Source organism: Harpegnathos saltator, unplaced genomic scaffold (genome assembly GCF_003227715.2).
Source record: "Harpegnathos saltator strain DR-91 unplaced genomic scaffold, Hsal_v8.6 scaffold708, whole genome shotgun sequence".
Lineage (NCBI taxonomy): Eukaryota > Metazoa > Arthropoda > Insecta > Hymenoptera > Formicidae > Harpegnathos > Harpegnathos saltator.
The window spans coordinates 1,420,618-1,434,825 of NW_020230547.1; the positions used below are offsets into that span (position 1 = coordinate 1,420,618).

General features: G+C 40.1%; 1 protein-coding gene across 4 annotated transcripts in view; it reads left to right on the top strand.

Moving 5' to 3' along the window:
* Positions 1-14,208, top strand: part of Frmd5 (FERM domain containing) — an 82,588-nt gene that overhangs the window by 24,578 nt on the left and 43,802 nt on the right. For all 4 annotated transcript variants that reach the window (XM_011151032.2, XM_011151033.2, XM_025305684.1 and 1 more), the window contains exon 3: positions 8,104-8,146. In XM_011151032.2, coding sequence (XP_011149334.1) covers positions 8,104-8,146 — 43 coding nt within the window. The remainder of the gene's footprint in view (positions 1-8,103; positions 8,147-14,208) is intronic.

Genomic DNA, 14,208 nt, shown 5'->3' on the forward strand with positions numbered 1-14,208 from the left:
TCGCGCGCCAAACGAAATTAATCTCAACATCGAAACGATTCGCCGTCCGTCCGCCTTGCTTTTCTTCCGCGACGACGCACAGCGACGGGCCAGATGACATTCTTTTGTTCAAAATTCTCTAGAGACCTGAATTCCCAGCCGCGATCATCGACACCAATGGACGAGGTTGATCCTGAATAAATTCCGAAGAGATCTGTCTTGCCAAAATAAAAAAAATTTTTCTTCTCGAATTACTAGCCTCAAAGGAGGAAAAATTATCGTTAAACGCGAGAAACTTGCGAAATACTCATTATTCGATACTTATTTCTATCTAATAGCGTAATCAGCGGATCGAAACTATGAAACCAATCGACAGACACCTCGAGATTTGTCGATCTTGAAGCAGAAACCCATTAACCCAAAACTCATATGCCCAGAATGCAAAAACATCAAATATAGACCCGTTAAGCACCAAACCGAGGGATTTTGAGTCTTAAGCCCATCAACCTAGAAATCTATCAATCCGAGAACTTTCTAGCTCGTGGATGCACGAAGCCCCGTATATATTAAGAGGCCCAATCTAGCCATATCTAGACCCACTTTAACTGTACTTTAAACTGTACTTTAAACTTTTCAGACAAACCCTAAGCCCACGAACCCTGAACCGATAATCTTTTCAAAATTTCGGCCGGACAGATCTCTTTGAAATTTTATCAGGGTCCACCTCATCCATTGGTGTCGATGATCGGTTGGAAATTCAGGTCCCTAGAAAATTTCGAACCAAGAAATGTCATCTGGCCTCACTGCGCGACGGGCGGCAGCGCGGCCATTGTGTCGCTGCTTATCTCATCAAGACGGAGGAAAATACGCTCGACTTTGCAGCCTCGGCGTCAGCCCCGTGAGCTCCTCCGGCCTCTCTCTTAAGGTCTGGCAAAATCAATATTGTCCGCCCGGACGTTCGCAGACGTTCTTCGACCTGCTGAAAAATTAACACGCCGCACACATCCGCCGCGGCGCAGCGCGGCTCTCTCGCCGCTCCTCTCCGCCGCTTCCTTCGGAGAGCTGGATCCGGGGGAGGTCCGGGAAGAAACGCGCGAGAGAGATCTTTCGCGGGGATCGTGAGAGGTCCTTTGTCGCGCGATTCTCGTCGCGCGTAATACGTTTCTCTTGGAAGAGAAATCCTTCTTTACTTATTACCGTGAAGTGGCTAAAGAGCTGTGCATTGTGCAGCTCCCCCCCGCTCCTCCCCCTCCCCCGCTTTCGGCAATTACACGTCCGCATATAATGCGCCAAGTACCCAAGCCGCTTTCGCTAAAACATTCCAGTTAACGAGAGCATTCTCGTTGTCGCACGGCTGTTTCGCTCTCTCTCTCTCTCTCTTTCGCGACGTTGAATTAAGCGGCCGCCACACTTGAAAACTTCGCCGGCAAAACACACCGACTCCGCGTTCCCCGCGAAGGCGAAGCTCCCGTCGCATTGGCGTTGCGCAGGATTGCGAGTGCTCTCGCGTCATAAAAGTATGCGCGGGAATGAATCGGGTAGCGTTGCCGGGTATCGCAGTTTGCGCGAATATCTATCTGGCTGGCACGTAAGTTTCGCAACTTGCACGAAACGCGATGACGAACGTATGCCTTCTTGAGCTCCGCTCAAGGAGATTTTCGAGGGTGTCGCTGTGATCTTTGCAGCTGGATCTATATAAGTTTAAAGACACGCGTGGAGAATTCACAGGAAGATTTCCACATGCGCGCGATTGTTTGCCGCCAAGTGTGACGAAACGAGGCATTGCGTGTTTTATGCGAGGTCTACACGTGTGAAAAATGCGAAAGCGTGACTGTGTCCAGGGTTGGTGAAGAAACATGTTTAAAATAAAAAATGAAACGTCGTGTTCTTCCTTTTTGTGTTTTAACCTTTTTATGTTTTAAATATATTTCAAACATACGAGTATGTATAGAGATTTGAATTTCAGCACACAGAGAGAACGATTTAGTTGAATTTAACAAATGCTTATTTGGAATAGTCGAAATAAATGTTTTGATTGATCGAACAAAATTTTGTTTGACGCAACAAAAATATTTCGTTGGAACTAAGCTGCAGCAAAATATTTTTGTTGCGTCAAACGAAACTTCGTTCGATCAATCAAAAAATTTATTTGGACTATACCAAACAAGCATTTGTTAAACTCAACTAAATCGTTCTCTCTCTGTGCGCAGTTTAAACGTTTGATTTTTAATGCGGTTTGAAGTGTAACCGATGGTTTGACAAGGAAACTTTTTTAAATCATTTAATTTCACTTTTTAATTACCTTTTTAATAATCGTGCAATAGTGTATACATTTGCACGTAATATTGTAATGTGCAAGAATATAAAAAAGAAGATATTTATATTAGGAGATATTAATTTATATCACCAATAATTTTGCGTTTAAAGTTTATATTAAATATCTGAAGAATATATATATTTAAAAGAATATATATATAAAAAAAGAATATATATATTTAAAAGAATATATATATAAAAAAAGAATATATATATTTAAAGATTTATAAATTTATTAAAAATATTTATTAAAGGTATAATTAAAAATATCCTTTTCTAAAAAAGGCACGTGTATAAATTAAAAGGACGTATGTTTAAAATTATCGAATGTTTAAAACTTTTATTTTAAACAAGAAGTTTAAAACGTGTCAATCGTGCTGTCAATTTTAAAAGTTCCTTTCGACGATGCTTATCGAACGCTGCTCTGATTAATTTTTGCACGCGCTTTTATTGTGTGAAAACTAATTTATATCTCTGCAATGCGCAATTCCGCGAAAAAAGGCGGCACCTTGTACTATTTCACTAAATCTTAAGTTTAGTACTAAATTTAAATTTAAATTTTATTGTGAAACCTTGGTAAATTTTAAATTTACTAAATATTAAATTTTACTAAATAGATAAACTGAACGAAAAGCGATAAAATATCTCAGAATTATTAATTTCCGTTCTTTCTGCCTGTTTGCGTTGCAAGATTATTCTATCTCGATGAAGGTTCAACCAGTACATTTTACATTACACGAGTATATTTTCTACACGCGAGATCAACACGAGGAGGGTCGCCTAATCGTATTAGAGTGCTCATTTGACGTAATGTTTGGCCGGAGGATCCCCTTTGCGTCGTCAACATTTTCTCGCCGTGCACTTCGGCATCCCCTTAACTCGCCGGAGATTTATGGGGCACGTAGCTCATCACATGATGACACGCGATTGTTCGTACGCCACAGCCACGGCCGCGCCGTGAAAGACTCGATGACAATGCATGCGATGCGCCCCCGTTCGGTCTCGGTAAAAATCGAGATAATGTCCGCGCGTTTGTTTTTGCGTTCCGCCGCGTCCTCGGCGCGAACAGCCAGAGAGAGAGAGAGAGAGAGAGAGAAAGCGGAACGCTCGTAGCCGACAAATCTCCCGAGAGGATGATAGATTATATCGCGCCGGTTATATCGACTGTTATTACCCGAATTTAACGGAGCCCCCCAAAATGCCGCGCCATTCACTTGCCGAAGGTGGCCATTGTAACGGGAGATATACGGTGAGCGCGCTAATCCTGCCTCCTCGCCGGAGCGCGTTCGGGCTAATCTCGAATCTACCGCTCGTCCTGCCTGATCCTTGATCCGATACTTCGCGCGCGGAATTTATCGCGTGAATCTCCGGCGGCGTGTAATCGCCGAGTCGATAACCGGAAGCTGCTGCTACCCTCCTCGTCGAGCGTGCTTCATATGAGTTAAAATTGTACTCTGCTTAGTTTTTGAGCTCGCTGATTACAAATCTGAGGTCCAAATTCCAAAATTAATTTTCCAAGATGGCGGCCGCAAATATGAAAAATTGCGATAATCTGGAATCCGCCATCTTGGAAAATGAATTTTAGAATGTGGACCTCAGATTCGTAATCAGCGACCTCGAAAACTAATTAGAGTACAATTTTAGCTAATTTAATAAAAATTGTATGATCCGCCATCTTGAATCCGTCATCTTGGAAAATTAATTTTGGGATTCGGGCCTCAGATTCGTAATCAGCGAGTTCAAAAACCAATCAGAGTACAATTTTAGCTAATTTAATAAAAATTCTATGATCCGCCATCTTGGAGAATTATTATTTTTGGAATTTGCACCTCAGATTCGTAATCAACGACCCAAAAAACCCCCAAATCTTGATGAGCAAAAAATTCACGCATAGTTCGTGGGAAATGATTTTTTTTCCGTGAAAATGTATATTTTTCACACTTTATTTACAATAAGTGGACAACTTATGCAAAACATTTTTCAACCTTTCATGTATGTTCCCGTATCATGTAAGAAGCTAAGAAACGCGGAAGATCCGACAGGAACCCCTCGAATATGAAATATGCCACTATGCCTCAAAGGGTTAACGTACCGTTCGGACGTTGCGGCGTCAGAGCGACGATCAAACGGCGTACGTTGTAAAGTGTATCCGCGTGTATCGGATTTGCGAGGACAGTTGTGGCGTTTCGACAGGCGCGCAACGGCACAACTGTCCGCGTCGCGGCGTCATTTTCCACCGGTAAAACGTGCGTCCTCGTGGTGCGCGCGCGGCTCGTTACGGCAATATTGTCGGCGCTTCGTTTCTCACGTCATTCCCGCTTGGAGCTCGAGCGTGTTATGTTTGCGTCAGCTCGACGGTAGCCGCGGGATAAATAAGCGCAAGGGCCGGCAGGATTAAACGAAACTGTATCAGACCGCTCTCACGATACTACCCCGTCGGCCGCGAATTAATTACATGGCCGGTGATGAGTTATGACGATGGTATATACGGGGCGGTGTATCTGGACTCGCAGGATAAATTTCTCGTAAAAGGATAAGTAAGAAGTTCCTAGCAAGTACGTGTCCCTAAACGTTTCTGCTTTCTGAGATATATCTGCCGCAGTTTCTCTTGTTGCATACTAACAAGGTTATAAAGAAATAAAGAAACTTACTAGTCTGAATTTTGTTGGAATGAAGAGAAAAGAATATTTTTACTCAATAATAAAAATATTTCTTTGCAAAGCTCAATTAATATTGCCTTATAAGGACCCGTTAAATTTGTTACACATCTTGTAGGGCCTTTGTTTTTCTATCCGTACTAAGGTCCGATTAATGTTAGAGAAAAATAATCAGGCCTTTACCAGAGCCTTATTAATTTCTCTACTTGGGCTCGAATGGTGAAACGACGATGGGATATGCGCGTCATTATTATTTAGCGTGTCAATAATAAAGTGTGTCCCGTTATCTGTGTGTATTATTGTTTACTTTAATCAGGAAGAGAATGCGTCGTATGTTTCGTGTTGTTAAAAACTACGAACATTTGCCTTTCATAACTTTTTTTATACTCCATTTTCTTCTTCTATACACCTTGGATGTGAATTGTCCGTCAACGCGCGTACTGTTCATTTGATACTTTCAAACGTTTAATTGCATTCTGCATTATAAATTCTTTGATATTGACTTCAGCAACGACTGTCGGTGTGACTTGGCAGACTTAGAAAGTCTGCAATCCAGTTGGTGCATAGAAGTCTGCGAGTAACGTTGCGCATAATGGCGGCAGAATAGCGCGTCAATCGCATCAAATTTTTCTCTCAAAACTTGCACGGAAAGTTCAAACGCGAATGAATTGGTCAAAATCTACGGCAGAAATACTAAGAAAATTAAAATTTCGCTAAAATTAACGCTGCTTATACGTTGATTAATAAATAATAAAAAAGACAAAGTGATAACTACGTATTACAGAAATAGAGAAACATAATTAAGGTGAAGAGGTAGACAAAGCGCCAATTAATCATTATTAAAAACTATAACAGCTGTATTTCTCCAGCTTGATTTTAAGAGGTACTCCCATTTGAAATGATGATGAATAGATGATTTTCTCTTTCAACTATGAGGCATGCAGCTCTAAAGTTTCACGCAAATATTTGGCAATGTTTTAGCTATATACGGTAATTTTATTTTAATTATATTTTATTCATTAAATCGTGTTTTATACAAATAAGCAAGTAAAGATATATTATTGTAAACATCGTTCCAAATTTCTGCGAGCTCCTCGGGATTGTGAGCATCCATGATGTCAAGAGGAAATAGTAGTTTTTCAGTTTCACTCGCGACAAACGGCAAAAATGTATTAGCATTCTTAATCCACTCATTGCAACATATTTTCTTCCATCGTCGCCAGCTTCCGAAGGTTGTATCTCAGAAAACGAGTTTTCGCGGACATAGAATTTTTATTAAATTAGCTAAAATTGTACTCTGATGAGTTTTTGGGTTCGCTGATTACAAATCTGAGGTCCAAATTTCAAAATTAATTTTCCAAGAAGGCGGATTCAAGATGGCGGATCTCCACTACGATTTCTTTCACGATTTATTTTTCGACATAGAATCTATCCTGTAAGTTTCTCGATCAGACTGAAATACGTCTTGTGTAAGATCTAGTAATTGATTCTTTCCGATTTTCGACAATTTTCAATCTTCATTTAAAAATCGATAGAACAAGATTCATCAGTGAAATATTCTCCGTTGTTATCGATGATCTTACGCCATTTATTGGCCAGTTGCCGAAATCCCATCACGATAGAAACTTGCTGGCTTTCAGGCTGTAAAGTCATCGATGAAGTTTCGTGTGTCGTCAACTGTCGAAAAATGTGTATTAGACAGTGCGTGTTGCATCGACCGAAACAAGTGAAAATCTGATGGAGCCAAATCTGGAGAATCGCGTGTGGGAGAACTTTCCAGCTCAGGCGCAAGATGGTTTCCTTTGTGGCTTCTGCTGTATGCGGTTTAGCATTGTCGTGTAGCAAGATGACTTTACAGCTGTCTTGTCCAATAAATAGCCTTTTTCCTCAATTGCTTTTACCCAGCATCAAGAGCTTATTATACAGCACACTCTTCTGGTCCCACCTATAGAGATCCCACATATAGAGAAGAACTTTTTTCCCGAAACGTTTGGGTTTTGCTGTCGATGTTGTTGGTTGACCAGAGTCTACCTATGATTTTTTGTGTTTAGGATTTTCATACATAATTTTTCGCCACCGTTTACGATCTTGTGTAAAAAATCTTTTTTTTTGTTGTCTGGCAAGCAAGGTAACGCAAGGTAATGTCGTTAATCGGCGATCTTTGTTTTCAATGGTTAGCTCGTGTGGAACCTACTTGTTTTCTTTCTGTATCTTTCCCGTATGATGTAAACGATCGCAAATAGCTTTCTGGCTTACTCCCAGTTCTTCCGCAAGTTCTTATTGTGTCTGTGCCATGTTTTCATTCAGTAGATTTTTAGCGACTCTTCGTCTTCAAATTTTTTTGGCTGATGGACGAGTGATTGGTCGTGAAGATTCAAATCACCGCTTCGAAAACGTTCAAACCATTTCGGCTGCTTCGAAAGCGTTTTCGCTGAAATGAAATGCGAAATATATCGCGTATCGAATGTGTCTTTTGTAGATAGCAATCGTGAACATTACTGATTATTGAGGTTATGCGCATCAAACGCTAAACCATGTATCATTTCGAAAAGTTAAATGGCTACACTTTCAAACTGCAAAAGAGCGGAAGAATACTTTAGGTTCTAAATTTTGCTCTGAGCTATGTAAATTTTATTGGAAAGAATTAACTATTTATTTATTTATTTGTTCTACCAGACTTAGTTCTACTAGAATCAGTACTACTAGAGACCTCATAGTTTTTAGTACAGTTGACTCCGGATTTCACCTTTTTTAAAATGCGTTTACAACGTATCTTAAAATCGAAGAAATTCGAGTTGCGTAATTTTTCCTATATCCTGATTGCCATAAGAGAGGAGGACGATAATGATGAGCCTTCCGCGAGAAATTCCGCACCAGCAGCAGTCTTGCGCAAGCTCGTGCTACGAGCTTTCTAATGAAGGAGCCGGAACTTGACTCGTCTCGTCCGTGTGTTGGTCCGAGGTTTGCCCTATATTGCAAACAAACGTCCGTATACGCGAGCATTATCGTGAGCTTATCGACGTCCGTTAAAGCGTAATTAGCGATAATGAACTAATGGTACCTCACCATGAATAATGAGGCTCTCGATAAACGATCGATTGCACTGTGATGATCCGTCGTAATAACATCATGTATGTTGTTTGTTTTGCAGCACTGGCTGGACCTAGCGAAAACAGCGATAAAGCAGGTGAAAGGTTGGTATTCTGTTCGAAACTCAACAAGTTACACCTTCGTGTTTGAGGAGTTACAACGCGGATTTGCTTCTCGATGACGATAAAACGAGGGGATATATGCGCGACACGACGACGGTCGAATCGTACGTCGACAAGGAGAAACTGAGAAGAGAAGAACAGAGTCTCAGGGTCGTCGCGTAAATTTCGTTGCACAAACCGCAATCGTTAGGGGAAAAGAAAAAGAAAAGGAATCTCCTCAAATCTGATAAAGAATCGAGTCGAACCAGAATCCAAGTTGGAGGAACTTGAATGAAAAAAAAAATTTGTGTCAAACGGTCAAAGGTTAACGAAACCGGAACGTAGCTGTGCAAGCGATCTTTCAAACACCAAAGTGTTGATGCAACTGCGTGACATGAGCGTGCGTAATTGTCCGTGAGATTGCAGCCGCGGTGGAAGCTTAAATAAATTGGACAATGAACGATTAATAATGCGTCGGGCGAGCTTTGCGGCCGTTGCGCTAAATCTCGAGCCCGTTCCGCGTAAATCAGCCTATAGGGTGTCTTAAAAATACCGGAAGCCCCGGATAACTTCGCAGGATCAAGTTTTCATGAAAAACTTTAAATACAAAAGTTGTAGAAAATCGAGTAACGGACTTGATGGTGACCTTGAATTTGACCTTGACCATGACCTGTTAACTTAGTGACTTTTGGAGATTTCAAAATCATCAAATTAACAAAAATCAGGGCACTATTGTAACAATATATTCTTGAGACTAAATACAGCAAGAAGGTCTAGTACCACTTTTTCTTCTGACAAATAGTTAGCGAGATGTCGTAAGTTAAATATTGAAAAAGTTTTACCAAGTTTTCCTCAAATATCTCAAAAAATATTAGGCAAATAAAAAAATGTTTTAGACAAAAATTGTTCGACAAAAGTTGTTTGACAAATGTTCAAATTAATTGGTAGAAAAAAACAGTGTAATAAAGAATAAGGGTTCCCATTTAAAAAACGCAAGTTGACCTCCAAATGACCTTGAAGGTCATGGCCAAGGTCAAGTTCAAGTCCGTAGTACCTGATTTCCTACAACTTTGGTATTCAAAGTTTTTCATGAAAACTTGATCCTGCAAAGTTATTCGGGGGTTCTGGTATTTTTAAGACACCCTGTACGAAAGAAACATGAAAATGTCGTAAAATTAAGGGCGGTTCTCAATACACAGCCAGTGTGAAAGACCGCGGCACCTTTTACCTCGCTGAACTCCAGAAGGCGCGCGGACGGCGCGTCCGAGAGGTGAATTAGTAATCCGGATATTAAGTATATATCTCGTTGCAAAGGAAAGAAAACATTGCAACGCTTTTTTTCCCCGACTGACCGCAGGTCATCGATATTGTAAACTCGTTTAACTCGATTCGAGCTGTTTCGACGGATCTTTCTCTACGGCGTATCGATATCGCCTGTACTTTCCATCCTTGAGTCAACATTCTCCGTTACTCGTGAAAGCGACGGAAGCTATTATACGGCATATTCAACCGGCAAATCAACATTTTAAATATAAAAATCTCCTACTAGATGTCAGCTCGTTCGGCGAATTTCATTGAAAAAGTAAAAAGTGTTGCAACTTCTCGCTTGACCGACCATACGGACCTGAGATTAAATTTGTTCAGCTCGATTCCGGCTGCTTCTCGACAGATCTTTTTTCCTTTTTTCTCCTCGCAGTGTACAGGTGCTGCTTGTAATTGCCGTCTTTGAGATAAAACTTTTCGTTGCTCGTGAAGTCATACAGCGCATGTCTGAGAGGGAAATTAATATTCTGAGAATTAAACACTGAATTTTCTCTCTTATTGGATACGGATTTATCGCGGATCTCATAGAGATGAAAATGTGCTGCAACTTTCCTTCCATTCACTGTACAATCCAGAAATTGAGCTTGTCTAACTCGATTTAAAAACTGCTTCAACTTACTCTTTCTTTTATAGTGTATAGACATTAGGTAACCAAGAAAGTTCGTGCTGTTTTAATCAATAGAGATGAATAATACATTTCCGTAATAATTAATTTCCGTAAGTGTTACACGCCGGTAAATTCTCTGTGAAATAAGCCTTTTGTTTAAGCATACATAACCATACTTTTAATTGATTGTGTGCGCATGTGCAGCTTGTCGATGACAAAACCTAGAAGCGGCACGGACTTTCTCGGTTACCTATAATATCACTTATTTCCATGTTTAAGACAAAATTCCTCATTACTTGTGAAAAGGCATATTTTAATTAACATTAAAATTTATTACCAAATTAATATTATGAGAATTAAATATATATATTAATTTATATACAGGACGTACGAAAGGCACCGGGACGGCGAAATATCTCGAAAACTACGTATTTCAGAAGAAAATGTTTCAGACAAAAGTTGTATGGTTTCAAGGAGAACATAAAACAACTATATCATTTTGTTTATAGATGGCGCTACTTTCGAAATATTGATTACTAAAAATTACTCAAAAAATTACCTAAAAAATAGTATTAGATTTTTTAATTCTATTTCATTACTAAAAATTATTTAAAAAATAATACTTTTTTACTCTGTTTGGTCTCTTTCTTTTAATAATTTTATCGACGCGCTTTGTAGTTTTGCGAGGTCTACCGTTTCGTGGTTTATCAGCTAGAGAGTTCGTCAACTTATATTTAGCAATAATCCTATTTACAGTACTTTTATCAATTAATAAGCAATTAGCACTTTCGCGAGAAACCTTTTCTCGTTGAGAAAGATTAATCACGGCTTTGCGTAACTGAAAGCTTGTATGTTTCGGCATTGCGGTAAACAACAGACTGAAACTTAGTTAAAGCAAATATTTACGAAGGAGTCTCATAAGAAACGTAAATAAACCGGGCTCATAAAGTCACAATAAGAATACGGCTCGATACTTTTGAACACATGTAAATATGATATGACTAAATAAGATTAGAAACTATGTAATTTCAAAATTTTGTAACTGTACTATTATTTGTAAGAATGTTATGTCAACTATTTTATATAATTAATTTTTAGAGCAAATCAATATATTGTCATGTATCTTAAAAAGACACTATGGCTCGAAACTTTTGCACGCCACTGTACATGTAGTTGTTTTATGTCCTCCTTGAAACCATACAACTTTTGTCTGAAACATCTTGTTCTAAAATGTTTAGCTCCCGAGATATTGCCCGGTACTTTTTACACACTTTGTATAGACATAATACGTATTAAGCATGACGCGAATTAAACACAGAATTCTCCTATTGGAGATACCGCGGATATGCGCCGCGAATCTCATGGAAGAGAAAAGAAGGGACAAAGCTGCGCAACCTTTCCGTCTGACTGCACGAGCCCGGAATTCAGCTGGTTAAACTGCATTTGAGTTCTTTCGACGGATCCTTTCAGTCACGCTGCAGTCAGGCGTCATCTGCGATTTTCGCATTTGGGACAAAACTCCTCTTCTCGACCGCGCTTGCACGGCCCGGCATACAAATGGCGCGGCGCGCCTCCAGCAAGACCAACTCTAACTAGCGCGGCGGCTGTAGCGTTTCAATCTCCCCGGGCCGCGCTCATCAGCGCGCGGCACGCAATTAACGACGCGCGGCGACGGATGTAGTTGTAATACGAAACACACAAATCAAGCGGCGCGCGCAGATATCTCATTACATCCGCGAGCGCGACTCCGTCCGCGCCATCGAACGTCACGGCGCTCGACCGGCGAGGGGAAATTCTATTCACCGAGCCTCCGTCTGCGCGAGTCGTTCTACAGCAGGGTTTCCCAACCTTTTCTGTGTTTCGCACCCCTAAAAATTTATTAACGAACCTTCGCACCCCTTACAAGAAAGAAATTATTCATGGTATGTTTCATGGTAAAAGTTAATTGTTAGGGTTCTAAGGTGAGAAGTTAAAGATCAAAAAAGATATTCAATAATAATTTTAATAATGTAAAATATATAATTTTAACATATATAACATTCTTTTTTAATCTGATGGTGTCGATTTTTTTTTTTTTTTTTACATTGATGGGAGTCATTGCATCGTGTTTTTTTGATAATATTGGTGAAAAATAAAAAAAAAAAAAAAAAAAATAAAAAAAAAATTTTTTATTAAAAATATATAAATATACATATATATATTAAATATACTCCTGTTTTTTCGTTGTCGTTTCTGCGGTTCATATTTCGGGTCTCGATGGTCCGATCAGAGCGAATTTTAGCTAGAAATCTTGAGGAAGCTTATTATTATCCGGTGAGCTACTACAAAAAAGAATCGAACAAAATTAACAAAATGGCAGCTATTATTAGGAAAAAATCCACATTTTTCAGTTCGTTTACAATAAAAAAATTAATATTTCGAAATGAAATATTTTGACGTAATTGTCCATGGTTCATCTGAGAGCCAGATGAACAAATATTATTGCTTTAAAATTTCAAATCGATACGAAGCTCAGTTTCGGAGAAATCATTGCAAAAAGTTGAACAATAAAATTTCGAGGAAAATGCGTTTAAAATTGAAGTGGACGTATATTTATATGAGTATCTGTTAATAAATACAATTTTTCTACTCTTCATATGTTATATAAATATATCTAAAATTTTCATTCTTGCACATTTATTCAGTTCGTCACAAAATATCAAAAACAAGCACGATTTTTCAGTAATCTGACTCTCCAGTCCCCTTAATGCCGGCTGGGACAGAAATTTCGCGTTGATTTCAATGTTATGAATTTTTATAAAAATGCTCGAAAATTTGAATCCAAAGTACATTACTAGTGGTTTTCGAAGTCACTCTTTCCGAATCCGCTGCGAGAATCATAAAAACGTGAATGTTTGTATTGGTTTGTAACGGTTTTTTTTTTCCCAAAAAATGCGATTTTTTCTCGTCAATTTTTTTTTAAATCATGGATTTCATCTTGATAAAAATGTTGAATATCACTGAAAAGTACTCCAATCGTGTCCTCGAGACTTGTACTTAAAATATATGTGGTTCTGCAATTTTTTGCAATTCAATAATTTCAACATGGCGACCATATGCATGCATCACAATAGATATCGCTGGATCCTTGGGAACTCGGTCGAATAACTCGTTATGAGTACATTTTTATGAAAAATTACCCAAAATAAAAGTTATCCTGTTGATCGAGTTCTTTCACGTGGTAGGCCCGAAATTTGGGTTCGATGTACTTTTTGGGCCTAACGGGGCCCAACGTTGATTTTTTGGTGCAGAACTTATATTTTTTATCACAGATTTGGAAAGTACAGGAAAATTTTACGTCCAGATATGTATTTTTGAAACTACAAGTCTCGAGGATACGATTGGAGTACTAGAATAATTTTACTCTCAACCCCAGAGGGTGCGAGCATCCCCGCTTGGACACCCCTGCTCTATAGCGAGTCGCTGATGTATAGCGCTTGTCGCGCATAGAACACATCAGGTAGTATCAGGTAGCGAACAGCTGCGACCAAGGCTTCGGCTTCGCCGTGTGTTCCTCTTTCCTCCCGCACTCAATTACGTCGGGTCGATGTCACATGAAAGTTTCAAGCAGTCGCGACCCGCTGGCCTATTCCCGTGGACTCGTCGGCCAGACCCTGAGCGAGCTTATCCGAAAAGGATCCGGGCTCTTTCGCTGTCACGGTGGAAACACTCGACCGTCGACGATCGCTCCCGCGCGCGACTTTTCCCGCAGATGCTTGCCTCCCCTCGTCTTTCTTCCCCCGAAGAGAGGAACGTCCTTACCGCGCTCGCACGGGGCAAGGGGATGGCGAGGGTTTCGCGGGGCGCGGGGGAATTCGCCCTCAGGTGGAGCTCGTCCGGCTCCTCGAGAGAGTCAGGTTGAAAAATATTCTCGCGTAGCGTGGAATGAGCGAATGCGAGCTCGACGACGTACCTGTTGATTTTCACGTTCACGAGACTCGCGACTTGTCGCGACTCTCCCTCCCTCGTATTTCACACGAGTCGTTTATTCGCGTTTTTGCAAGAAGCGCTTTTCCAGAGCGATGAAATCTCGGCCGATTCGATCGATTCCATTCGACGGCCGCGTGTTTTTTTTTTTTTTTTCAGGAAGGTCAAC